Source organism: Podarcis gaigeae (genome assembly GCF_964106915.1).
Source record: "Podarcis gaigeae genome assembly, chromosome: 9".
NCBI lineage: Eukaryota > Metazoa > Chordata > Lepidosauria > Squamata > Lacertidae > Podarcis > Podarcis gaigeae.
In genome coordinates this window covers 35,131,252-35,158,988 of record NC_139685.1, presented here as the reverse complement: position 1 = coordinate 35,158,988, position 27,737 = coordinate 35,131,252, and the positions used below count along the sequence as shown (strand labels likewise).

The 27,737-nt window shown below is 40.8% G+C and overlaps 2 protein-coding genes across 34 annotated transcripts in view; one reads left to right on the top strand and one right to left on the bottom strand.

Moving 5' to 3' along the window:
* Nucleotides 1–10,605, bottom strand: part of NEK1 (NIMA related kinase 1) — a 42,554-nt gene extending 31,949 nt beyond the window's left edge. For 6 of the 18 annotated variants that reach the window (XM_083755408.1, XM_083755399.1, XM_083755409.1 and 3 more), the window contains exons 1-9: nt 9,081–9,271; nt 6,457–6,604; nt 6,279–6,375; nt 5,158–5,255; nt 4,904–4,987; nt 4,184–4,251; nt 4,020–4,106; nt 2,746–2,800; nt 1,690–1,890 (exon numbers count right to left, since the gene is read on the bottom strand). In XM_083755408.1, coding sequence (XP_083611534.1) covers nt 1,690–1,890; nt 2,746–2,800; nt 4,020–4,106; nt 4,184–4,251; nt 4,904–4,987; nt 5,158–5,255; nt 6,279–6,375; nt 6,457–6,573 — 807 coding nt within the window. In that variant the 5' untranslated portion in view covers nt 6,574–6,604; nt 9,081–9,271. Of the gene's footprint in view, nt 1–1,689; nt 1,891–2,745; nt 2,801–4,019; nt 4,107–4,183; nt 4,252–4,903; nt 4,988–5,157; nt 5,256–6,278; nt 6,376–6,456; nt 6,605–9,080; nt 9,457–10,489 lie in introns of those variants that run through there. The other 12 variants (XM_083755406.1, XM_083755413.1, XM_083755400.1 and 9 more) reach the window with 8 other exon arrangements.
* A 21-nt stretch (nt 10,606–10,626) lies between these two features.
* Nucleotides 10,627–27,737, top strand: part of CLCN3 (chloride voltage-gated channel 3) — a 50,028-nt gene continuing 32,917 nt past the window's right edge. For 3 of the 16 annotated variants that reach the window (XM_083755593.1, XM_083755602.1, XM_083755595.1), the window contains exon 1: nt 22,626–22,906. Coding sequence is in view for 11 of the 16 variants with exons in the window: in XM_083755600.1 (XP_083611726.1) it covers nt 15,874–16,033 (160 nt within the window). In the remaining 5 variants the exon portion in view is untranslated. The other 13 variants (XM_083755594.1, XM_083755603.1, XM_083755600.1 and 10 more) reach the window with 12 other exon arrangements.

Here is a 27,737-nt window from a genome sequence, read left to right as displayed (position 1 = left end):
ACAAACACTTTGGGTTACAGACTCCACTAACCTGGAAGTAGTACCTCGGGTTAAGAAATTTACCTCAGGATGAGAACAGAAACCGCAGGCTACTGGGAGTCCCCATTAGCTAAAGTGGTACCTCAGGTTAAGAACTGTTTCAGGTTAAGAATGGACCTCCAGAACAAATTAAGTTTGGAACCAGAGGTACCACTGAAGAAGAGTATATATAGATAGCTGTACCCTAACTTGGATGTTCATACCTTTTTAAAAAGCTGTTTACAAGTTATGAACCTGAACTCAAAGTCATAGGAAGTTCTTAAGAAGAAATGTATAAAGCTCATTCACCTTGTCCCAAAGACAAAGTACATATGTGTTGAGTTATTACATGTTGGATACAGATTGCAATCTTTATAACATTTCATCACATAAATGGCCATGAACATACAACCAGCATACAACATTTCAATGAGCCAAGAAAGGTCATGCAGTCACAAGGTGCATGTCTGAACCCTCCATGGAAGCTCTCCATGTGGCTTGAGGAGGGGACCCCGTTAAGCTTTGACTTAAGATATTTTATGCTTTTAAAAATGTACCTAATTAGAAAGGTATTTAAGTATTATTGAAAAATATTGTTCAAGTATGCTTCAGCATGCTCTATTCAAGTTACTTACACATATGACTATGACTCTAATATCAAAGTCTTATCTAAAATGTTGAGACCCTCTTTTATGTCAGGGCTGCAGAACATTCTCTCATGGACAACCTTGCAGAGGTGGATGTGGAAAAAGGGTGTGACCAGACACACACGACTCTTCAGGCAAGCAAGGGATAACTCAATGTTAATGGATACATTCCAGCAAGGTAAAAAATCACTAGACACAGAGCAGGACCCATGAGGGTGTGACTGCAGTGGGAAAGGGCAAAGTCCCATGGGCATGATAGAGAGGTGTGAATTTGACCCCGGGGCCTGATGTTCCCCATCCCTCCCTGTATAAGTAAACTACTTTATTTATGTATAAGTATCTTAAATAATTAGGGACGCGGGTGGCGCTGTGGGTTAAACCACAGAGCTTAGGACTTGCCGATCAGAAGGTCAGTAGTTCGAATCCCCACGACAGGGTGAGCTCCCGTTGCTCGGTCCCTGCTACTGCCAACCTAGCAGTTCGAAAGCACATCAAAGTGCAAGTAGATAATTAGGTACTGCTCCGGCAGGAAGGTAAACGTCGTTTCTGTGCGCTGCTCTGGTTCACCAGAAGTGGCTTTGTCATGCTGGCCACATGACCCGGAAGCTGTATGCCGGCTCCCTCGGCCAATAAAGCGAGATGAGCGCCGCAACCCCAGAGTCGGCCACGATTGGACCTAATGGTCAGGGGTCCCTTTACCTTTTTTATCTTAAATAATTAAAGTTTGAATTTGAAATGGTGTGTTACTTAATGTGTGTATATATATATATATATATATGTGTGTGTGTGTGTGTGTGTGTACACACACACACACACACACACACTGCTGTAGAGTGGCATTTCGGTGTTCTTATTCTATAGAAATATAATCATAAAAACACAATAGTACCTAATTTGCTAAGATACATAGATATATTGCACATAACCGAAAGATTTCTTAATTAACAGAAGCAGCATGTTTATGATGGGCTTCTTAAACTTATTGCACAGTAGATCATTTGTAACAATAGGTCCAAGTACATACCTGGGGTGTTAGAAATTTTTCAATACGCTTAGCTATAAAAATTTTCTCCAATATGGAGTTGACTGATGGCCTATCCCTAGGATTTCTTTTAAATAACTGTGAAATCAGACTCCGGAGGTCATGGGAATAATGGACAGAAACAGGAGGAAATGATCCGGAAATTATCTTGAGTACCAGATTTTTCATATTTCCAGCTTCAAACTGCAGAGATAAGCGCAATTTGTATGTATTAGACAGTACTAATGCCACAGCAAAACAAGACAACTGAATTTCTTAATGCTACAAAAATCAAAATTACTTTAATATGCATTTTCGGTGCTCTAAAAAATATTATCAATTTGCTTTTAGTCTTGCATTTTATCCATAAAGATTTTCTATATTGTTTTCCCACTACCCTCTTATCTTAAAGACAAAATTGCAACCAGTACTTTTTTCTTTAAAAATGTTTAGGAGTGCTCTCATTTTCCTACTCATATTGAAATACTGCCCCTCAATGAGGCCAAACTTAGATTCAGAAAATGTTTAGGGGTATGTGTACCCCTGCGTCCCCCCCAGAAAAAAAGCACTGGTCAAAACCCATTGGGTTCAATGGTGGGTGTGATTGCCAAAGTCATTTTCCCCAGAATCCCACCCTCTTTCTATTTATTTATTTTTTAAAATTTGCCACACATGTAAAGCTGAATGCATACAGGTTAAATGTGTGCAAGTTGCGGGCTTACTGTAATTGGTCTAAGGCTGAAGTTTGGGGGATTGAAATTCCCTCCATTTTTAAAATCCCATCAACAATGTGGTACATTATCCAAGCCAGCTAACAGTTGTATTTGGGGCTTTGACTTGTGTCACATGCTGTTACTTTAAATCTTATCATGGGTATGCAATTATCTATTACCGTAGTTCAATTCTCTCCTACCAACCCCTCCATGTAGCTACAAAAAGTATACAATCAGCAGAACACAAGTGATTTTGATGTCAAAATACCTAAAATAAAAATATTGCATTTTCTGGGCATTGGAAAAAAGAGTTTCGCTTATAAAGTATTTAGAAATGTCGACTTACTGCATGTTTCAGTGTGCACATTTCATAGAGAACACAACCAAGAGCCCATATGTCACTAAAGAAACAAGACACAGAACATTAGTTTGCACAGACCCCTAGATGATCAATAGTCTAGCTCAGGCATAGGCAAATTCGGCCCTCCATATGTTTTGAGACTAGAATCTCCATCATCCCTGACCCCTGGTCCTGTTAGCTAGGGATCATGGGAGTTGTAAGCCAAAAACATCTGGAGGGCCGAGTTTGCCTATGCCTGGTCTAGCTTGTCCTTGAAACTTGGGTTGGCTTGTATTACTTTCGGTCACCTTATTAAGTTCAGCTATGCCTATATACATATGTACATTTCAGCTGGGGCAACTTCTGCCATCCAAATGGTTATCCATGTTTCTACGGTAATGTAAACTGCAATGGCTGAAATTCTGTTCACTTGTGCAACATGCACCATCCAAGCAACAATGTGGACCTTATCAGCCTGCTTATAGCTTTTTGTTTTGCTGGTTCCTTAGAAAAGAAGACTTTCTCATCCATGTTTGCCCTTTTCTCTGGGCCGGGTGCAAAGTTAAGGTAGGTCGTTTATGGAAGTGTAATTGGGTACGCACTTCCATAAATGAGCAAACTGTCATTTATGACCAAAGGATACCAAATTGTCAAATTATTATATTATTTTTGTTATATGGAAGATATTTAGATTTCCCACTTCTGGTTCACATCTTGGACTGGCCTTGGGAGCAAAGCATATCAGTCTGGCCTAGGATAGCTATTATTCTTAACAGCCAGAAGGAAGTGATAATGGGTAAGGGATATTTTTGGCCCAGCAGGCCAATCCTTTATCTCTCCCTAACTCCATGAGTCAATTCTGACAGGGGGGTGGGACCACCCGCCTATCAGTAACCTGATGTCATCATTGCGCACCTGTCAGTGTTGACCAGTGGGGATGGGAGTCTGCTTTGCCAGTGTTCCCTGCAAGGAATGTGTTGGCAAATCAGAACCCAGCAGGACTGAACCCTCTGCTCACCAGCTAGTGGAGAGTGAAATACTGCTGGCCACAGCAATCTGCTTCACCAGCACATTCCCTACATGGAATAGATACTCTGCACTGCTCTGAGTTATGCAAGTGCCCCAAAATGATAACCAATGCTGAGGCTGGATAAAAGTGGGTTGGCTTCTGTATTTTCACAAAGCAGTATGATGAAGTCAGTTGAATAAATTGCATTGTGGTAAAAGACAATGGCATCTACATACAACTGAAATAAGTTAAGCCTATAGCTAAATACTACCTTTTATTGTTGTAAGGCTTATTCTCACAGATTTCTGGTGACAAGTAATACGGCGTTCCTATGCAAGTTCGAGCAAGTTCCACTGTACTAAAAATAAAAATATAATGAATTAGATTATGTTTTATAGTACTGTGTGAATTGCGCAAAACGTATTTCAGTATTACCTATTAAGAACTCGAGCTATTCCAAAGTCCCCCAACTGTATTGTTCCATCTTTGGTTAAAAATATATTCTGGAGTAGAAACAAGAAAAATACAGTACACTAACACAAAGTTAAATTCAGTAGAGAAGAAAGTAACTTATACCGAATTTGCCAATCGTTACAAGAAACCACTTTTAGCTGAATGCATATTAACATTTCTTAGTCAGCTGATATTAACAACTGATTGGTAACTAAGAGTATTTCCAAACAATTTTTGACAAATCTGTTTGCTTAAAGTTCACGAACATAATTGTAATATGTAACCTGAAAGCTAATCGCATACACTCTAAACCAAGATATAAGCTTAGACTGGAAATATGGGAATGTGTGCATTCCATCTTGGTTTGTCTAAACTAACCATATTTAGAATAAACGTAGCTCAGGTTCAGACATAACAGGAAACTCAAGGTTGATTACAAACCAAAAGTGAAAACTTCATTCTTCTCTTGTACACAAAGTGGAGGAGAGGAAGGGGCTACTTTGTTGGTGCTCATATAACGTTGAACCATACTTTTAGCATTACATCTGAAGTAAGCCTTGGCCTGGAAGTGCACAAACCCTTGTTCTTTCTGGAAAGTCCTGACATAGGTTTGTTCTCTCATCAGTGTTTTGAAGAAAGTAGGCTAAAGCCTAGCTATTATAACATTGACATTCAATTAAAAAAAAGTTTCAGTGAACTTACTTGTGACTTTATGTCTCGATGCAAAATTTTTCTGTCATGCACATGTTTCAGTGCTAAGCAGATCTGTACAAACCAATCCATGATCTAAAAGAAGTTAGAATTGACATCACATTTCAGAGGCAAAGCAAAAGTCAAAATCGCAACCACATATTTTGGTTGGCACCAATGCCAGCTGTTATTGTGGACATAGTGGGTGTCTATCAGAGCTAGAACATCTAGAGTTATCAAGCAGTATAAATCTCAAATCCTCTTACCTGGTCTTCTGAAAACAAGACACCTTTCTGTGTATTAATTTTTTTAAACAGGTCTCCTCCTTCACAATAGTCCATCACTATGTAAAGACAGCCACCTTCTGTAAAATAAAGAAATACACACAGAGAAGTGTTAATTTACACTTCACAATGCATCACACTGGCCAGTCCCTTAATTTGTTTAGCTTCCATTACTGTGTATTTTCCAACTCATACAGGAGACATGAAAAATGGTAGACTTGCTGCCCAATCCAACCATATTTATTAGGAGGTCCTACTGATCAATTTGACTGACTTTTAAATTGATATGTCAGATCATGCTATTTCTGGCCCATGGCAATTTCATATGTGTTCATTTATGTAAGTCCATTCCATCCATCGTTCATCCCAGACACTGAGATTCAGCACTGAGGGCCTTCTGGCATTTCCCACACTGTGAGAAGTCAAGCTACAGGGAACCAGGCACAGGGCCTTCTCAGCAGTGGCACCCATCCTGTGGAATGCCCTCCCCTCAATATCAATGTAATTATATAACCTTTAGACAACATCTGAAGGCAGCCATATATAGAGAAGCTTTTTAAGGTTTAATGTTTTATTATGGTTTTTATATATGCTGTAAGCTGCCCAGAGGAGCTGAGGCAACCCAATCAGATAAAATATCACCATTACCATCATCACACTTCCACATTAGTCTGATTTTTAAAGAAAGAAAATTCATGCAAAATTTTGTATTTAGATATGTATCTTATCTGAAATGCATTTCTAAACATACTTCACTATAAAATGAGTATTTTTTTAAAAAAAGCACACATATTTTGGTTATTTTTTCTGAGCTGAGAACACTATGGGAAGGTTCAGAGAAGTGTGATATTCAAAAGATAATTGTGTTCTGATCTGCATATTAGTCTGGGAGATGGAAATTAGGTCAGTTTGCTTAATAATGTGGGTCTAATGAAATTCTTCTCCATCTCCTCTTTTAAGTAAGCACACACAGAACTGCAGCATGCAACAAGAAATACTAAACAGGAAACTGGACGTTGAAAGGCAACACACAAACCCCAATTCAGGCACTTCAATCCAGTTCAGCTTTTTATTTTAGATGCCAAGTTATTTTTAATCCTAACCTTCAAATGATTCTCTGTATAGCACAATATTTGGATGTTTCATGTTTGCCAACACTGCAACTTCTCTCCTTGATTCTTCTCTCTCTTTATTCGACATCTTTAAAAGAAAAGCATTGTTTGTGAAAACATAAATATAAAGAAAGATGTAATGAAAGGAAATAAAACTCAAGAGACTCACCTTGGATATATTGATCTCCTTAATAACATATTGTTTGCCGTTTTCCTTTGCTTTAACCAGAATTGCTTTTCCAAAAGATCCTTCACCAATCTTTTGCACCTTAATATATTTGTCCATGGTAGTTTTCTAAGGCATCCTTATGTATGGGCTAGGGAGAAAAAGTGAGCTTTTTAATGGAATAACCAAGTTGCTCTTTTTGTATCTGCCAGATCAATTTATGCATCACAAACCAGTTTCCAAATCACTTGTCTTTTTAGATGCCATCAATGTTTCAACATTCCCTTTCATTATAAGGTCTCTAAGCCTGTGAATGCAATTATTTCTGCTTCAGATACGCCGTACAGTAGTTTGCATCCACTGTCTCTATCCCATGGCTATTACTATGGAAAATGCTTTTCAAAGGAACACAGAAATATTTATATCTTACCTGATTAAAAAGCTGTCACAGACTATATACCAAGAAGATGCAAGTAAACCTCAAAGCACAAATTAGAAAAGGAGAACTGCTGCATTTATGAAAAGTAACACTTACCCGGATCTTTGTTATATAGTCTGACACAATGCATTCTTACCTGAAAGTAGGTTCCACTGGGTTAAAGTGAAGCTTATTCCCAAATCAGGATTAAATACTTATTTGGGAATGGGACCCACTGAGTTCCATGGGACCACTTCCAAGTAAACTTATTTAAGACTGCAGCCTTAAAATGATAACCCGAACTGAGTTTGCTAGTTTGGTAGCAGAGCTTAAGCTAACCACTTGGATGCATTTTCAAACTTTGCTGCTGCCCCTGAAAATAACAGTCATCAGGATATAGATAAGGGGTATTCTTGTTGCACTCTCATCAGCCAGTATGGTGTAGTGGTTAAGAGGAGTAGACTCGTAATCTGGGGAACCGGGTTTGCTTCCCCGCTCCTCCACATGCAGCTGCTGGGTGACCTTGGCTAGTCACACTTCTCTGAAGTCTTTCAGCCTCACTCACCTCACAGAGTGTTTGTTGTGGGGGAGGAAGGGAAAGGAGAATGTTAGCCGCTTTGAGACTCCTTTGGGTAGTGATAAAGCGGGATATCAGATCCAAGCTCTTCTTCTTCATCATCATCAATTGTATCTTTCTGGAGTGCTTTGCTAGGATGGAAGTTGGAATGCTTCTGAAACTATCTGACTAGTCAAGTACCAGAAGATGGAATAGAAAGAGTTCTGCACTACACTAGAGGAATTATTCTTTGGGAATCCACAAGATTCAAGCTGCTAATGCTATTTTAAACACATATAAGAAATTGCTGATTAAGGCCACCACATGACTTTGGGGATGAGGTCAGTGTGATTAATATAAAGTCGGCATGCCATATTGAGTGATAAAGGTCTTGGCTGCTGTTCTATATGCCTTGATAACCTCTACATTAGACTGATATAATACATTAGACTGATGTGGTACATTATACATGGGGCCTACCTTACCCTTGAAGACTGCTAGGAAATTACTGCTGGTCCACAACATGGCTGCCCAGTCACTGGCTACTATGGTGATAGGGGACATATTTTTTCAAGTTTGAAATACCAGCTCTGCTTACTAATTAGTTCTGAGGTACAATGCAACATTGTGTTTTTGACCCCACAGAATTCCATTCATCTGGGGGTGAGGAACTCATAATCTGCAGTGGTAGAGCGCATGCTTTGCAGTAACATGTCTCACGTACATTTACTGGTGTCTCCAAGTAGGGATGGTAAAGACTGCTGCCTTAAACCCTGGAAAGCCTCTGCCAGTCAGTGTTGACAAAACCGATCTAGATGGCACAACAGTCCAACTTGATACAATGCAGCTTCCTATGTTCTAGATGCTTTTTGACTCCAACTCCTGGGGTTCAATCCCCAGCGTCTCCACGTAAGGCTGGGAGACATGCAATCTGAACAAGCAGAGAGCAGCTATCAATCTGCACAGACAACGTTGAGCTAGAGATGGACCAATGATCAGACTTGATATAAGGCAGCTTCCTATGTCCTGTATTCCCCAGATAAGTTGCACAGAATTGCAGCCCAATGCGCTTTGTAAAACCAGTTTTGCCGAATTTTAGAAAATATGGAGTTTGGGCCTTTCAAAGTTATCAGAATTGGTTAACTACAAGCTTGCCTACGCTGTAATGAATTAGAACTTACTTGGTACAATGTAAGGTGCCTTGTTTTCAACCAATTTTGATTCACTTCTCTGAAACGCCTGTAAAAAGCGCCTCACATTTAAAGCTCCACAGTATTAGTTTTCTGAATTAGACGTGACAATACCCAGTAATTCAACAGTTCTCTATAAGGATGCTACCGGGTGGGAAGGTAGAAGCTCCTCTCACCTCACACTCCCCGTGGGTGGAGTGACTTAACAAAAAATAATAATATTCACCTCCGTTAACTGACTTTCAGGCCGAGGGAGTTACTCCGGGGTAATTACCCCGCATTTTAACACTGGAGCCTCTCCATGAACCTCTGCGCCGCAGCGTCCCAGGAGGGAAGGGGCTTACCTTCCTACACCCAGGGGCCCTCGAGGAGGAAGCCTCCCCACTGCGGCCCCCGACACACCCATCGCTGCAGCAACAGCGTCGGCGACGACAAACAAAAAGGGCAGAACAAGGCAACTTACTAAGCAGGAGCCCCAAGCACGGGAAACAGGGACGAGAAGCAGCTAGGCACCGCTGCTGCTGCTGCAAAGCGAGCTGGGAAAGGAACATTTGCGCCCCTCCTTCCGCCAGCAAAGCGCCAGCCCCCCCCCCTCAGGCTTCTTCTCTCTCCAGCCCCGCCACCTCTCTGCCGAACCCCGAGCCCACCTCACCCTTTTTCCAGCAGCTCCAACCGAACCCGAGCTCCGCTCCCACCCCTTTCGCGTTGCTATAGGACGGCGACATCAAACCCCCGCCCTGCCATTGGGCGAAGCCGGGGCCCTGAAGGTTCGGATGCACCACAGAGGGAGCTCCGTCAGCGCCTGCTTACAGCTTCACCCTGGTAACACGGCGAGGGGAGGTCACGTGACCCAAGTACCAAGTGAAAGTTGCGGATGGGGAAGGAGGCGGGGGTTGAGGGTGAGCAGCGGGAGGCCTCTCAATGCATGCGGCTACTCCTGCCTATTATTGCGTATAATTAATGTTTTCCCGGCCCGCTTAACGTCCGAGCATCCGTAGAGAGAGATGGAGGATGGTGGAACACGGTACACGGAACCTGCATAAGCATTTTCTACTTATCTATCTATGCAAGTATCTTCCTTCATCGTCTCCCAGCCGCATTGCCACCTCGTTTATTTATGTTTGGGTAACTGCACTAAACACATGTTTGCTGCCTGGACACATGCTTATTTTGAATCTTAACTCTTTTCCTATCCCCCCCTTTTTTACATGGCATTGCTGAAGTGATTGCTTGATAGGCCTGAAGTATCTCCCCGTCATGACCAAAGTGTGTGCTGCCAAAATGTCCTATTGCGAGAAATGTCCACATAACTCTTGTTAATATTTACATTTAAGGAACCGTACAGTAAGGCTGCAATCCTACATAATATATGCACAGTTATTTAGCAGTAAGGCTCATTGTGAACTTAGCAGGGCCTACTTCTGGATAGACAAGAGCAGCACTGTTGCATTAGTGGGTAATCTGAACTGTACCTTAAAGCGGGCAAGAAGTATTATATATTTTCCGTATTTTAGTTGCATAGTGTGTTTTTTTTTTGTGTGTGTGTGTGTGTATAGATAGATAGATAGATAAACTTACATGATTACCGTTCGTACCACACAGAATTAAAAGGTCCCAAACCCTTACAAGCACCACATCTCATGCAACGGGGCTGTTAAGATTGAAACCTCAAAATGCCGCGGGGAAGAACAGCTTTGCTAATTGCTCAGTCCTGTCACTTGGCAAAACTTCAGGCGGACTTAAGGCGGCTGAAAGTCCCGTTCAGTCGTGCGCTACGTAAAACCAGAGCTCTGTTCCTGCGGACATTGCGAACACCAGCGAGTAGCGCTAACGACCTTGCACACAGCGCGCACGCGCGGAGCCCGAACCCACCTGCCTTTAACACCGCCCGGTTAAAGCGTTCCCGGCACAGGGCGTCTGACGGTCCTGCGGCTGCGCCTGCGCGGCCGCGGAGACACTTATCTCCTCCCCCCTCCTATCGCCGGCGAAGGGCGGGGTTCCGCTGAGCCGAGCGCCGATTTCCGGACGCTGATTGGCTGGCTGAGGCGTGACCTCGAGGCGTGGGCTGCGCGTCAAGCCCCACCCCCCGCGTTAGTTGGGCGGGAGGCGGCCGAGTCTCTCCGTCCGGCCCGACGGAGGGAGGATGTGTGAGCCCTTCTGGCGGGATCACCAGGCGGCGCCAGACGGCCAGGTAGGGCAGGATGCGGCTGAGGCGAGGGAGCTGAGGTGGTCGGGGGATCGGGGCGGGCGATGCGGGACGCGGTTCCTGCCTCACGCGCTCCCTCAGTTGCAGGAAGGTAGTTGTGGCGTGAGGCGAGGCGGAGGGGCGCCTGCTAGAACGTGGCAGGTGGTCCCGGGGCAAGAGGGTGAGGCGTCTGTGCTGAGGGGGTGAGCCCTTGGGTACATCTCGCCTCTGGAAGGCTCCTCTCCTCTCCGCTGGCCGGGAAAAGGAAGCGTCATGCCGCATCCTGCCGTTGCCATCGGCCGGGAGAATGGCCAGGCCGCCTTCCTGCGGTCGCGCCCCCCCCCCCCCCGTTTCCATTGATGGAATCTGCCTCTTGCTAAAGGGAAGGCTTCCCCCTCAAGTTGGCCCAGTGGTGCTGCCCTCCAGCTGCATGGCCCCCTAGTGGGGTTTCCTTCTGAGCAAAGAAGTCCTGTGCCCTTCTGGAATCATCAAAGTTGCATAGGCAACTGTAAGCTAAGTTGGTTCTGCGACGGGTTTGTGTACATGCCTACTCGGAAGTAGCAAATCTGTGGCCTTGATGTTTGGCAGCTTGTATTGCAACATTAATATGTGGCAATTACTGGCATGCACTGATTTGTACTCCTCAGCAATGGCTGTCATTAACTTGTTGGCGGGTAGAAAAATACACTTGCATAGGCCTGAAGTTCTCACAAGTTTCATCCTAAGTCTCGCAAAGGCAGCTGGATCCCCTCCCCCCTAACCTGCTGCCATTTAAATGTTTTGGACTGTAACTCAGGGCAGACGACTGTTGTAGTCTATAACATCTAGTCAATGTCAGGTTGGAGAAAGTTTCACCCACTTAATGAGCTTTTGTTTACCTAAAATATTTTTATTGGAAGCTAAGCTTCATGTATCCCAAATGGACTTGCAACACAAGTTGACAAAGAACAAATAGATCTTCTCCTCTCAATTCTTCCTCTGCAGAAAACTTAATGTCCTTGCTGAGTTTTGGAATAAATGAAGTATCTGCCTGTACAAAAGCTCTGTGTGATACAAGAACATCTCCCTCTCTGCAGAGGAGAGATGGGGCACCTCTTCATTTGTTGCTCTATATGATACTAAGAGCCTTTCATGAGCTTCCCTTTCTGTGACCACCACAAACATTTTGTCCTTCCTTTTAAATCTATCCATCGCCTTGTCCCACCCACCCATTTCAGATGTTTTTCTTCATTCTGTTGATCTCCACTCTTCCAGTTCTACCAGTTTGGAAACTAAAGGCACCACTCTGGATTTATTGACTGCCTTTGTTGCTGCCTGCAGGTCTCGTATCACCAATGGATCCAGAGTGATACCTCAGATGATACAATGGAGCACTTAGAAGGCAGTCCTCTAAGTGCCTCTAAGGTCCCAAACCTGTTGGGAAGTTAAGGCTTCAACCTGTTGAAGTGCTCCCAGAAATAACTGGCAACCAATGTAGATTAAACAAAATGGGTGAAATATGGTCTGATTGCCATGTTCCAGTCAGTATTATGGCAGCAGCATTTTGCTTGTAGTAGCAGTTTGTTTCAGACTTACAGCATATTACAGTAGTCTAATTTGAAGGTTATGAATACTAATTTGGAGTCATTAGGGGTTTGGAGCAAGGTGCCACCAATGTGTGAATACTCATTGGTGGCACCTTGCTCCAAACCCCTAATGACGACTAACACCCAACTTTATTTTTCTATGACATCTGTGTTGGGTGTGGCTGAACAGGTCCTAACCTGGTGCTTGAACACGTGGTGGGCTGGATTAAAGCTAATTAGTTGAAACTGAATCTTGACAAGACTTGTGAGTAGCTCGTCCCCAGGTCTGGAAGCTAGGCAAGGTGAATATTCTGGATGAGAGTTCCATTACTGCGTTCCTTTGCAGGTTGTGCAAGCCACTGTTCTGAATAATGCTTTTATAGTGTCGGGTAGGGAGCACTGGGGATGAATTTATGGAACCAAGTAGGCAGTGGCCCAAAAAAGTTTGGGAACCAGTGCTCCGATCCATAAATCTTAGGAAAAAGCATGCAGTAGATTTTAGTTTTCGAAATAATGATGACAAAGATGACAGCTGCTTTAATGCAAGTGTTGCAGTATTGCAATTTGAGTTTTTCCATATCCCCCTGTATAAGACCTTCAGGATCTCTGGAGGGCAGTTCCTATAAGTGGATCAACTATAAGGAGGGAACCAGGCAGGAATACAGTGGTGCCTCGCAAGATGAAATTAATTCGTTCTGCGAGTCTTTTCGTCTTGCAATGTTTTTCGTCTTGTGAAGCACGGTCCGTCGCAACTGCGCCTCTTCAAGCAGCATTAGGAAAAAAGCGAACAAACTCGCAAGATGTTTTCGTCTTGCAAAGCAAGCCCATAGGGAAATTCGTCTTGCGAAGCGACGCAAAAACCGAAAAACCCTTTCGTCTTGCACGTTTTTCGTTTTGCGAGGCATTCGTCTTGCGGGGCACCACTGTAAAGGCATTTAGATAGTCTTGAACCTCTTTTGTCTTCCACATGCCATTCTTTTCTTCCTTGCTTCCACTGCCCACAGTGGGGCCCAAATTCAATTATTTTTACCCCAAATTCAATTTTCGCTGGGGTAAAAATAATTGCACATTGCTTTGCTGTTCAAGAGAATATCTGCAAAAATAAAATAAAATAGGCGAGTAGAGAAATGGCCACAGAGAGAGGATTCCCTCCTGTCCGTCTGCTGTGAATCCTTCCATCTATCCTGCATCAATGGTGCATTCCCGTAGTTCCACTGTTAGGCGTGCCAAAGATACAACAAATTTTCATAATGGTTCCATAGTTCTTAAAAGTCATATGACTTCAGAGCACGAGTTGTGATTCTATATAAGAAGACTGAAAGTTTAATTTCAATAGTGAATGAAGGCACCATAAAACACGGGCATTGGATTTGGTATATTTTCAGCAAAAACCCCCGGTTTTGCAGGTAAAACAATCATTTCTGTGATATCTAAATACCTAATACCTAAATACCTAAAGTTTTCTTGATTTCATAAAGCAGTCTGAAGTATTACCTAAATTGTTAACTATATGGCTGTAGAAGTTAAAACACTCACTATCCTGCCTTGGTCTTGCACTTTATTTAGAAGTGGATCTTTGGCTTAAGTAGAACTATATCAGCACATATAAAATTGTCACTGAGATATCAAATCATTGCATTTGTGCTTTTTGTGGCTTGTGTTCGCCTGTACATTAGTTATGCAGTTTTATTCATTTTTATTATATGAACTTGATTAAACATGGCTTGTACGTACCCTTAACTAACATTGAAATTCTGTGCTTGTGTAACCTAAGTTATTGGCCAATAAATGACTCAGTATTGTGACCCAAGTACTGAAAAGAGCACCTTCCTTAGTATCAAGCTTCTTGTACTCTATCTTGATGAAGACTTGTTGGTCATGCCACCATGTGGGGCTGCCTGGTTGGTATTGATCCATGACAGAGCCTTTTCTGGGAAATGCTCTCCTTTGTGAGTGAGGTATATCTGTCTCCCTCATCGTTTACCTTCAAGAGAAATTTAAGAACATTCCTATTTACTCGGACATTTGATGACAGAAAGACACCGTTCATAGAAGCCTTGATCACTGGTCAAAATGAAGTTTTTGAACTGTTTTTAGATTAAAAAAGTTTTAGCATGTTCTGTCTGCAATCCTGGGAGCACGTCAAAGTGCAAGTAGATAAATAGGTACTGCTCCGGCGGGAAGGTAAACGGCGTTTCCGTGCACTGCTCTGGTTTGCCAGAAGTGGCTTAGTCATGCTGGCCACATGACCCAGAAGCTGTACGCCGGCTCCCTTGGCCAATAAAGCGAGATGAGCGCCGCAGCCCCAGAGTCGGCCACGACTGGACCTAATGATCAGGGGTCCCTTTATGTATGGGAGGAAGGTTGGAATATAAATCAGATGATTAATAAATAACAGTTCTGAATGAATAAATTTTGGATCACCATGAGGAAACCTACATGTTTATCGTAGGCTTAACAGTCTGCTTTTTATAAACCGGCTTTTTAAAAAAAGTTTTGCATATAGACAATTATACTGTAAACTAGAAGTGATCCACAGCTTCATGTGCAGTATTTTCCACACACACATCAAACTTTCAACTTCTTCCTCCAGATTGAAGGGCCCTCTGGAGCAGCACCCCAAGACACCTGTAAGAAGTGTTTTCTGCTAGTACAAGTTTGGTGTCCTAGTCATTATGTCTAATTGAAGTAGATAGTACAATGTATCATTAAGATAAGCAGCCTGTCGTAGGTATACAGATGCAGTGCTGAGAAAAGGTGAATTTGTATAATCACCTGAGGTACAGAATGGATGTTCCAGGGTTATTAGAAAGACTGCCTTTCATTCACACTTTTACCTCTTTTCCCACATGCTCTTCTCACACTTAATTTCTTCTATGCTTTCCACGCATCCCATTCCACAAAAGGAACTACAGATTGTAGCCAACTAAGTTATATGTGGAGCAGACCCATTGAAATAAATAGGCTTGACAAACTTAAGTTCATTGATTTTGGTGGGTCTATTATGAGTGTGACTTGGTCATATGCTACCCACTTTTTATAGTTGCCTTTATAGGAAGCTGTAGGGTTGCTTTTTGAGCTACTGACTGCATGAGGTAGTTCTCCTTTCTTATTCCCTTTGTCTATCAATAAATGCTTCAGTTTTGAAGTCACATTATCCTATCTAACTAATGTCTGCTTAAGTTCATATCTCAGAAAGGAGGTAACATAAGCATAATGTTTTCATAATGAAAAATAAATATTATGGTACTATTATAGAGATTGTAGGTTGGCTTCAAAAGCATGCATGTTTTCAGAATTAAACACAAACCATGAGTGTTTTTACATGGGTAGTTGCTGCTGCTTTTGAATTATATTTATGGTAGTTGCACCTTCATTGAGCTATAATGAATTTTCCTAATACTTCAAGAAGAATCTTTGTATTCTTCACTTTAATGTGAATTGTGTACTTGGGCAATGCTTTGTAACTTTGAATTTCTTATTCTTCAGGTAATTAAAGCAGCTAAATGGAGTCTGAGCAGTTGTTCCATAGAGGTTACTACCGAAATAGCTACAATAGCATAACTAGTGCAAGCAGTGATGAAGAACTTCTGGATGGAGCCGGTGTCATTATGGACTTCCAGACCTCTGAAGATGACAATTTGTTAGATGGTGATGCATGTATTGGTAAGTCAGTAAACCACTGGCATTTCTTTTTAACTCATTGTACTTACATGCTGGTAGATTGGGCTTTTAGGATCCTCGTGGTGTGGCATTGCAACATGTTTTTGGTGTTCTGAGCATAAAAACAAAAATTCATGTCTCAGTTCAGTTGTCATAACCAAACTAGTTTGGTATTTGAGGCCTTACCTTGGGCTCATTCACTTCAGTTCCCATCCTTGCTTCCTGTTGTACTGCAAACCATAGCTTGCCTCCAGACTCCAATTGGAAGCCATGGACAACGTTCATTGATGTCTGCCTGCTCGCACTGTAGAATCCTTTACGCAATCAGACTTCTGGTTTCTCTTCTTCCCCTCCATTCCTCTTTCCCCCCTCAGATCTGCTCAGGAGGGTCTGCTAGGGCATCTTTAGGGGTGGGAGCTGCAGGTGAGGAGGAGAGGCCCCATTGCCCAAACTGATGCCTGCTTGTGCTGTGCTGAATCTTGCCCCAGGGTTTCAACTGGATTTGTGTGGTATGGTAACTATAGTTTGCCCAGTTCAGACACAGCAACAATAGGAAGATCAGGATAAAATTTAACTGTAAGTAGCAAGGAGGTGGTGGAGGATGAATGGTGCAGGGATGAACAGTGCACATGAGCCAAAGGCACAACCCTAACAACAAAACAGTGGTTTTGCAATACCTGAATTAGACTTTAATATAGTATAGTATCTTCTTGCAGAATGTTGTGAACTGTAAAATGACTTTCTCATTAGATTAGTTTTAGCACTCCACATACTATTTTAAGACTTTCTGATATATTTCTTTGTTTGAAGAAATACTGTCATTATGAACAGTACAGACAGCCCCCCGTTTATGTGTGGGTTACGTTTTGAGGCACCTCATGCGTCGGTGAAATTGCATATAATTGAAACCCATTGAAAAAGCCTGAAAACACACCATTTCACCCTTTTCGTGATGTTTCAGTGATGACTTTATGATGTTTCTGAGTTTGGTGCGATACATGGTCATGTACATATTGAACACGTGTAAATGGGGCTGCCTGTATTATTAGCTTTTCAAAGCTAACATGGTTTTTTTTTTTTACAGTTTCGTTAAATGTGGTTGGCATAACTTAATGACTAACATTACTCCATGATTCAAGAAGCACAGATGCTTCTTGAGGCTATTTGGGAACAAAATCAGATGGGAACAATAACGGATGAATACTGAGACTTGCTGTGACTAAATTGGCTGTCCATAAATTGCAGGAAGAAAATGTGCAAATCTGTTCTTGTTAAGCTTTAATAAGAAAAGCTTTAAAGGGAAAGATACAATGTGTTGATTTGTTGAAGGACATTGTGTTTGTGGTAAATTGTTTTTATTCCTAGAAATATCAACAAGGAACATAATGGAACATTGGTCAGGGCTTGTCAAAGAACAATAGCTTTAGATGAATTAGTTTAAGCAAATAAGGCACAAACATTCATATAGTGAAGGAACTAGTTGCAGAAATCTGAGCCCTTAGTAAATACCTTTCCAAACTTGTGAAGGAGTATCATGCCCCTGAAGATTATGATCATCATATATGTGCCACACTTTTAAAATGTTATAGTTGACTTGAATCTCTGGAATAGAACTGTAACTATTAATAACAAAGTTTGATACTCTTAACAGCTGCTTCACAACTGCACACACTGGCAATTTCAGTTGTAATTTAAGTCAGGGGTCAACAACCTACTTGGGCTTGTTGTGGGCATTGCACACACTGCATCACAACCTATTCTGTTGACTACAATGACATGATTCTTTCAAGTCTTAATTGCAGTAGGAGGAGACCCTACAAGCACCAGGGAAACCTTCTCTGGGCAAATGTGTGCCAGCGGGCACTGCATTGGCAATCCCTGATTTAAGTAATAGACACTTGAAAGGGGATCTTTCCTGTGTTAAGTATATATTAGGTTGCAGTGCAGTAGCTTACGAAACTTTCCAGTAAGTATCAGGCCTCTCTTTCCTCCCCACTCCTAGAATGGACAGTCAAAAAGGCCACTATTTTGATGTACTAGTTTTCCTGATACTTAATACTATTTTTCACACTGTTCATTGGCTTACCTGTCCATCAAAATCACTCTTCATAAATGCTTTCCCTAACACATCAGGTCTTCATCTAGCCTTGTCGTATCCTTACAGTGGTGCCCTGCAAGACGAACGCCTCGCAAGACGGAAAACCCGCTAGACGAAAGGCTTTTCCGTTTTGGAGGCGCTTCGCAAAACGGATTTCCCTATGCGGTTGCTTCGCAAGACGAAAAAATCTTGCGAGTTCCCGTGGGTTTTTTTTGCTTCCCTCCCCTTTTCCTAAGCCGCTAAGCCACTTAACAGCTGATCCGCTGATAAGCCGCTTAACAGCTGATCGCTAAAAGCTGCTAGACCGCTGTAGCGCTAATCGCTAAGCTGTCAATGAGCTTACTTCGCAAGACAAAAAAACCGCTAGACGAAGAGAATCGCGGAACGGATTCTTTTCATCTTGCGAGGCACCACTGTACTGTCCTGCCAATCTCTGTTCTCTGTATCAAGAGGAATAGAGCCAGCTTCCTCATATGTACTAACTAGGAAGAGAAGCAGTACAGTGGTACCTTGGTTCTCAAACTTAATCGGTTTCGGAAGTCTATTCCAAAACCAAAACGTTCCAAAACCAAGGCACACTTTCCCATAGAAAGTAATGCAAAACAGATTAATCTGTTCCAGACTTTCAGAAACAACCACTAAAACAGCAATTTAACATGAATTTTACTATCCAACAAGACCACTGATCCATAAAATGAAAGCAATGATCAATGTTCTATACTATAAAATCAATAAGACAGTATTGTAGATGATAAAAATTAAATTATTTTTTTTCTTACTTGCACTGATAATAGTCATTGTTTGGATGGGGGGCTTTTATCCATTTCAGCAGACTCAATCAATCAATCAATCAATCATAAAATGAAAAACAGGCCACAGTCACAAAAATGCAAAAGCCACACAAACAAAAATGCAAAAAATAGCAAAAACAAAAGCACCAAATATCACCTCGGAACACTGCAATCAGAAATGGAAGGCTTTAATTACGATGCGTGGGGGGCGACAACTTAAATTAGCTGCTCAAAGATACAAACGGGATGAAAAAAGCCTTTATTATGATGGGGGGGACTTAAAATTGCCTTTCAAGGGTAACATGGGATGAAAAAAGCCCTAATTACTATGCGGGGGACTCAAATGAGCTGCACAACAGTGAAAACGGAAGGTCAGGAGCACGTTCGGCTTCCAAGGCAAAGTTCGAAAACCGGAACACCTACTTCCGTGTTTGCAGCATTCGGGTTCTGAGTTGTTTGGGAACTAAGCTGTTCAAAAACCGAGGTACCACTGTATTTCAGATCTCAGATCCCTTGCTTTTGTGGTGGAAATTTGATGAGTGTGTACGTGTCTGCTGTTTGTCTTGCTCTTCTGGGATATCTCCTGTGCAAAGTGAGATATGCCAACTCTTTTATCCTATTTTGTGGGCATGCCAGAAAAATGGGAAGGGGTGCAGAGTTGATTTCCCTCATTTAGTACAAACATCCCTTTCTCCTCTGAGTTCCCTGCCATGTTTGGAAAGGGAATCATTATGCTGGGCATGGGTGCTTACCTGTGGGGAAGAGGTACTTGCTGCTAAGGAGACTTCTGGTTCCCCAATGGTCTCTTTATTTTTCAGCATTCTAGTTTTATATTGTTCAACCATAAACTGTTGCAGTCATGCATAGATATGTGGTGTTGTTGTTTTGAACTCAGAGAAATTAAAAACTTGTCTCAATGTGTAGGAGTACCATATATTGAATTAAGAAAACAAATGTGGCAGGGAATGCTCTTTTGTCAGTACCGGAGCTACAGGAAGAACAGTGTCTTTTACATGAGATAATTAATAGGATCTCCTCCATTGTAGCACTTCATCTATGTAATTCCATGGAGATGCAACAGGTGGCCTATTTTTCCTGGCTTTTGGTGCTCTGTAAAATTTTCAGCCAAGTGTGTGTGGTTTTTTTTAAAAAAAGTATTATTGGTCGTGTGATTTGTTTCCTCTTCTGCTGTTTGCTTTCCTCTGTGCTTATAAGTAGATCATAGTTGTACTTGTTAGATTGGTAGGTAATAAATGTATTTGTTGTTTTCATTGTGTTTTAATGTTCCATTGTGTAAAAATCACTTTGATATTTTTTTTTAAATGAAGAGCAGTATATAAATAAAATAAATATTTACTTATATTCAGGTTTATCCAGGAGGCAATGACTGGAGGTTAAAGCGTGGCTAAAGATTTCAGTGCTATGTTTTTGAAGTTGCCAATAACAGTTAACACATTTACATCCTTGGCTAATTTTGTGTTAATCCATGCTCCCCACAACAGCCATGTTACGTTATGCCCCACACCCCTGTATGTTGTATTCTTCATAAAAAGCTTTTCAAATTTTTCATGTTGATGACACAATTTTTAGACATGCGTCATTTTGTGACACAGTAATTCAGTTTTACTAGCAGACTGGAGGTTAAACCAACCCCTTTCCAGCCCCTAGAGGAGCGCAGGAAGCATTTGCGCGACACACCTACACACTAAAGTGGCACAACACACAGTTTGGAAAGCTCTGGCCTAACAAATCAAAATCCCATCTCCCAATGTCCTTGTTTCATCCATTCACTTGTCAGCGACACTTGTCTAACTGACCCTGTGTGTGAAACAGGCAGATTTCAGAGAAAGCTAACTTGAAAATTTTAGCTTTCAACCTTGTATCTTGCAACCTAAAATTTGCTTTAGGATTGTACATACGTACTTCCCCATGTGATTGGTGTCAACATACATCATGACCACTGATTCTTCCCCAACACTATCTACTGGACTATATATACAAAAAGTGGCATCCACAACTACAATAAGTGATATCATCTGCAACCAAATCATCATATGGCCTGCATGTTTTTTCAAAATATTATCATTTTTTAAGGTGAAAGTATACCAATTTGTAAAGGACTCGGGTGGCACTGTGGGTTAAACCATTAGAGCCTAGGACTTGCCGATCAGAAGGTCGGCGGTTCAAATCCTGTTGCTCAGTCCCTGCTCCTGCCAACCTAGCAGTTCGAAAGCATGTTAAAGTGCAAGTAGATAAATAGGTACCGCTCCGACGGGAAGGTAAACAGCGTTTCCGTGTGCTGCTCTGGTTTATCAGAAGCGGCTTAGTCATGCTGGCCACATGACCTGGAAGCTGTACGCCGGCTCCCTTGGCCAATAAAGCGAGATGAGCACCACAACCCCAGAGTCAGTCATGACTGGACCTAATGGTCAGGAGTCCTTTTACCTTTTATACCAATTTGTGGATGTTGGGGCAAGATTGTGCTTCAGAAGCTAGAACAGGACAAGTATTAGCATTTGCCCAGAGCAGATTAACACTTGTTTTGATGTTCACAAGTCAGAATGTGTTGGTATTTATTTCTGGACAAAAAATTAGCGTCAAACCTCTATATCCAGAGAATCAAAATTTTCACTAAAACCAGTTACCATGTATTATATACAGCCTTTCTGATGAAGAGTAGACTTTAAACAGCATTCGAATTCATTCTTAAATCTCCAGGAATCCTTACATTATGTGTTTCAATATGATTGTTTTATTTTAAAACATGGCAGTTTGCTAACTCAGTGTATTGGGACGTCCACGAACCAAATGGCAATCCATGTTGAATGAGATACAAATGGGAAGATAATAGGCTTCTTGGTTCTGCATATAGTTACTTTGAAGTAAATCTCACGGGCTTGAATTGGATTTCTAAGTGTGCCAACCACATCGGCTTTTAATAACATTTCTGTTGTTGAAGTGAATGTAATGACGCGAGAAAGGCTAAACTGCATTAAATCTGTCTCTGTAATTTGAGAGACACTTCCCTCCCTCCTTTTTGGGTATGATAAAATGTTCCTGTTTCTAAGCTACTCGTATGATTTGTGCTCTTATTACTGGTCATATTAGTTATGGATCTGTGTATTTAAAATAAAAGACACTGAATTGAGTAAGATAAGTCTTCTCTCCCCCACCCCACTTTGTTCTTTTTTGAGGAATTAGATTTAAGTATTTGGTTTGTATATAAAAAAGCACAAGGGCAAACATGGCTGCCTTTTCAGTGCTGCTATTTTTACATTAGTGTTAGCTTGGGCAGCTGGGTTTAGTTTATATTCTCCTAAACCAGTTCATTCTGTTTTACTTCAAGTGTAGTCACCTTCAGAAATAGCAGGCTTTTTAGATTAAGTCTGCCGTTCCACCTTTAAGCACTCCTAGATTGTAGCCAGTAGCAACCAGGCTGCAATAATTTCCCTTTGATGACATCATCGATTGTGGAAGAACAGAGTTGCTGCAACAAGCCAGCACACAGTCCAAATCCTGATCGAATATGGCAGCTTCCCAGCCCGCTGCTGTTCTATAAGAAATGACTCGGTCTTTCTGATCTTAGAAGCCCTCTGTCTTATTACACTCATGGAAGTATCTTCTGATCCTTATTTACCGTACGATGGGGGAGGAGACGGCATTCCACTGAGAGAGTTGCATAAAAGAGGTATATCAGATTCATGTTGTGATTCAGTTTCTTGTATGCCTTCTCGTGTGTGTGTGTGTGTGGCAGGTTGCTTTCAGATCTAGAGATGAGTTATTAATTGCTTATTAAATGCTGCACTGATTTGTCAAGCCCCCCCAATATGTTTCATACTGGGGGAAAACAGGCAGTACTGGCCCTTTGGCAGCATTTTTAAAAAAATTGACGGATTAGTTCTGCTTCAGATCACATTGGCTAGTGACTCCATCTTCGCTATCTGGCATTCTTCTTAAAGAGCGCAAAACCCAACCTTTCTCTTTTATGTAAGTCGTGAAATAAGCTCTGTAGTAATGGCTGCTCATAGCTTGACTGACAAGAATTAATTAAGGAAGCTGTTTCTTCTCTTGAGAGAACTTAAAGGAGAATGCTGTTTGTACTAGGCTTTGAAGTTTCTGTGCGTGCTCCTATAGTTAACTCCTTCATGGCATTCTGCAAGCTTGGTGCAATGAATTTACTGCATGACTCAAAACAGCCATTTTAATCTAAAAATATAATAGCTGTATTTGTTACATTTCAATTCACAGGAAATTATATACCTTTAAGGGAAGAGTATCACAATTACAGGCTGTCCATTATTTTTTCATGCAGATGTGTACATGTTCAGAGAAATTGCAGGTGCTTTCAGGCATTTTAGGAATATAGCCTTTTTTCATGATGTTTTGGGGTATTGACTGTGCTGAATCAGTACACCCAACATAATGAAAATTATCCAGGAACTATGCTTTTCACCACCACTAGTCCAAATGGCAGACGTGCATTTTGTAGAATCAGTATGGGAGACACACACTAAAGGAGACATTTATAAGGAAGTATTGTGCAAAACGGAAGACAAGTTTGTGTTTCTGTTTTGTCATACTGCTTCCTCTCCCATTTATCAGTGAATCCTAGAACTGGATGTATGCAGGGGGCTGCTTTCTGAACGTAATTTAAATCAGAGTTTTGTTTTGTAATGAAGACACTAAGTGTACTAAAGCATACAGTGTAAATACTGTTACAGCTAAGATTCTATTGTTAATTTTTAATATTGCTTATTACTTGAAAGTTGAGTTTGTCCTGAAGTTGTATTTATATATACTGAGCTAGATAATTTTCATTCGAGCCTCTCTAAGTACGTCGCAGAACTAAAAATAGAATGTTGTCAGTATGTTTTTTGTTTCAGATATTGGGTTTTGGGAGCTTGAGGTTAGGCTACTCACAAATGGCAGCTTTATCAGACCTGTCAGGAGTAAGCATGGACCAATGGTACCAAATAGTATGGGAAACAGCCTTATTAGGAAAACTAACCAATAAACTAAAACTGGCATGGGGACAAATGGAAGAAGACGCCTTCACCCCGGTATGGCTCCCTTTTATCACATACACAATCCAACAAGACAACGACAAAAATCCACCAACAGCATACGAATCAATATGGCTAACCTGATTCAAAAACACCCACCCACCCACCCACCCCACTCACGCATGAAAACAAAGCTCACCACAGCCAATCACAAACAAACAACCACACCCTAGGCCAACCCCAACCTCTCTCACCACCAAAGGAACACAGGCGAATAGTAAAGAGAACCCACACAAGCGAAGCTGACACAAAACCCCACACATACATTAAGTAAATAGAAACATTGCCACCCGACTCCACCCCCACTCACCATGGCCCCCTCCACCTCTTTACCCCCTTTTCTTCCTAATGTAACACTAATGTCTCAACAAATGAAACTGATCTGTAGAAAATGTAACTTGAAAAAAGAGACATTGCACATACTTTTGTAAACCAGGAAATCTTTAATAAAAATACATTTTAAGAAATAGCTTTATCTCCATAAAGTACATTTTAATGCATTTGTGGCAGATTCGTCTTCGTGCACTAGATTTCATTACTGAAGAAAAGTAAGCAGGGCAAGGGTTTGTCCAGTCAGCATTGTTGTAACTACTTCAACATGCGCCACTTTGTACATAATCCTCTCTAAGGTTTTTTCTTGAAATATCAGAAGCTAAGATGTCTGTCGCTTTGTACAATTAAGTCTTGGAGCTAGTCTTCAACTATGTTACTTCTGGGATAAATTAATCATATTGTGGTTGTGTGCCATAGAAGCTTGTTTGGGCTTGGGATAGGTTGCCAAATGTTGAATTGATGAGGTTTTTAAATAATTATTTCAATGAGTACTCTTGTACAATTTAATATATACACACTGACATGGGCCATTTTCAAAAAATGTTCTTTGAAACTAAGCTTATAGTCTTTGCTCATTTCCTTGGGAATAAGTGCCATTGAACATAATGAGAGCACAGGAAGATAATTTGTCCATCTAGCTCATTATTATTTATACTGGCTGGTAGTTGCTGTCCAAGATTTCAGACAAGATTCTATCCCAACCCTACCAGGAGATGCCAGGGATTGAACCTGGGACCTTCTGCATGCAAAGCAGATGCTGTACCACTTGGCTATGGCCCTTCCCCCAGTGAAACTTACTTCTGAGTAATATGCATAGAATGGGGCTTCGTGATTGTTTTTTTGGCAAAGGGGTTTTGAGGTGTCCAAAGTGCTGATCTGGTGCATTCAACATGTATAAAGAGGACAGCTTTCAGATTGTTGAGGTGTATTAATTTTGCAGTGAGGCACAGAAGCAGCCTGCCTTAAGTGAGTAGAACATAAATCTGAAGTCAGAAATTCCATCTTATGATTCACTCACAGTCAGGTGCTCTGTGTTTCTCTACTGAACACATTTTTCTTATAGAAGGCTCTGATTGGCACAACATGTATGCAACTTTACACAGGCTTTAAGGAAACTGATCTTCTTAGGGAGTGTAAACGTGGCAGGTGGCATTTTAGGGAGTGTTAGTAAGAAAGGAAGGCATTCAGGAAGCTCCAGTTCAAGTTTTTTTTTTTTTTTTAGTAATCTTAACTACATTCAGCAATTCTGTCACAAATTTGAAGTGAAAAATTCAATAAAGCTTTGTTTATTCCTTATGTATTTCTTAAAATTTATACACGGCTTGATTGTAAAAAAACTCAAAGCGGTTCACAAAAAAAGACAAAACAATAATATTGACAACAATAATTTAAGACTCTGGAAAACTTAAAATAATAATAGACTGAAAATGGATTAAAACTCTCATCAGCTTTCTAAACATTTGGGTAGGCTTTTCAAAATAAGAATACTTTTATTCCTGGTTATACTGGTTATTCCATGTCTATTAAAAAAAGTCACTTCATTAGCTTTCCTGCAAAGGTTCAAATTAAAGCCTAACACAACTGGCAAAATTATACCTTTATTGAGCCACTTCTTAAATAGGTTGTTCATGTGAATGTCACATGGATATTAAAATAAGAAATGGGAAGTTATAAAAATGGCCCCTCAAAGCAAATTATAATATATATATCTATTCAAATAAGTGTCTTTGGAAAAGAACCAGGAAATGTCTTGTATTTCAGCTTTTGCAGGTGTCATAAGAAATTAAAAGCAGTGTCATAAAACTCATGTCTGTATAAAGTGCTTATGGGTGGAGAGAAATCCGGTTCCTCAGCTGGAAGGGTGGGAAGGCCTTTTCTTTGGATGCACCTGGATCTGTTACTGTATACCCAGTATTGCACTTATATCTGGAGATTAACATCTATGTTACACAAAATTCTTTTGTGCTCTTTAAATTGCTTCTTTTGTTGATCCCAATGATTCTTATAAGTCAAGGCTAGATTATGTTGGTTTTGCAATATATTTTCAGCAGGCATGATTAGCCTTTACAAAGCTAATGGAGCTACCCGTTCTTGCAGGTTACAGTCTTGCATTAGTTGCTAGACATTCGTCGTATATTCCAAACATTATACCAATGACCTGTTGGTACATCCATACTAAGGAGCAAATGCTAATGGTTGAAGCTAACTGTCTCCCTGTAGTGGTTATTGACTTACCTGATGTGAAAGTGTATTTAGTTGATGTTAAAGGATTTCTCTAATTAAAATGAACAAAGGACATTGTGGTACTTCAAGACTCTTAGTATTTTCAGCAATAGACTAAAAGGTATATCTGAATCTGTTTCTTCATTAAACTGTATAATGAATAGTGTTTAAAAGCCAAATTCAGTGAAATGCTGACTGCCCAAAGAATATGGGAAAGAATAATTATGGTTTGTAAGGAGTTGTATGCTCTTCTAATACTGTTCTTTGGTCTCTCTTGTACTGGCATGCTTAATCATAGGGAAGACTGTCCTTTGCTTTTTGGGGACACTAGCAGTGCCAGGGTTTTCTGCACCACCTTCTCTGAGTCTAAAATAACGGCTTGTACAAGTTTCATCTTAACAGTTGGTAGACATGAATGGCAATCTTCAGTTATTAAATATAAATGATGCATTGAATGCATGATCTCAGGTTCCTTTAGTTTGCCTTTGTACTGTTTTTCTCTTGCCACAGTACTATATGTCAGAATCCATTCTGTCCTATTCTACTGACATTCTACAGTTACTTTAAAATCGAATTACATCCCCATTGCTTCTACAGTCCAAGAACAAAACAAAATCAGGGGGGGAATTCTTAATGAAAACTGCTTATGCAGTTTGATTGCATAGAAGCATTGGGTTGTTTATAGGGAAATGGAAATATATCTTCTGCATTCTCAGTTATTTGGATTTATAAATGTTTTGGTAGTGTCATCTTATGCTAGAGGCTGAGATTATGTGCTGATTTGGTTATGTATGCAACACATGTTCTAGAAAAGCTGTTCCAAATGTGGTTGTGACCTAGTTGCTTTAAAACTGATCTAGATGGTTTTCTTTTTATTATTTTTAAAATATTATTTGTCACAGTAATAGTTTTGAATGTATAAATAATAGCAACCTGCAAATCAAAAGGTTTAGGGCAGGCTATAACCAAAATGAAAATAAACATGAGCTAGGAAGTGCCTTAACTAGCAGAATTTCTTAAAAATAAATCAGTGAATTAACCTGTATTAAAATATTAGGTTCTGTTAACCTTAAGATAATATTATAATATAATGGGAAGTTCTCTATTATACATGTGCTTCCATTCATACCCAAAGTGTACACTGCACTTCAACCTGTTCAGATAGCTGCATACAGCAGATACAGTTGCATTTCACAGTA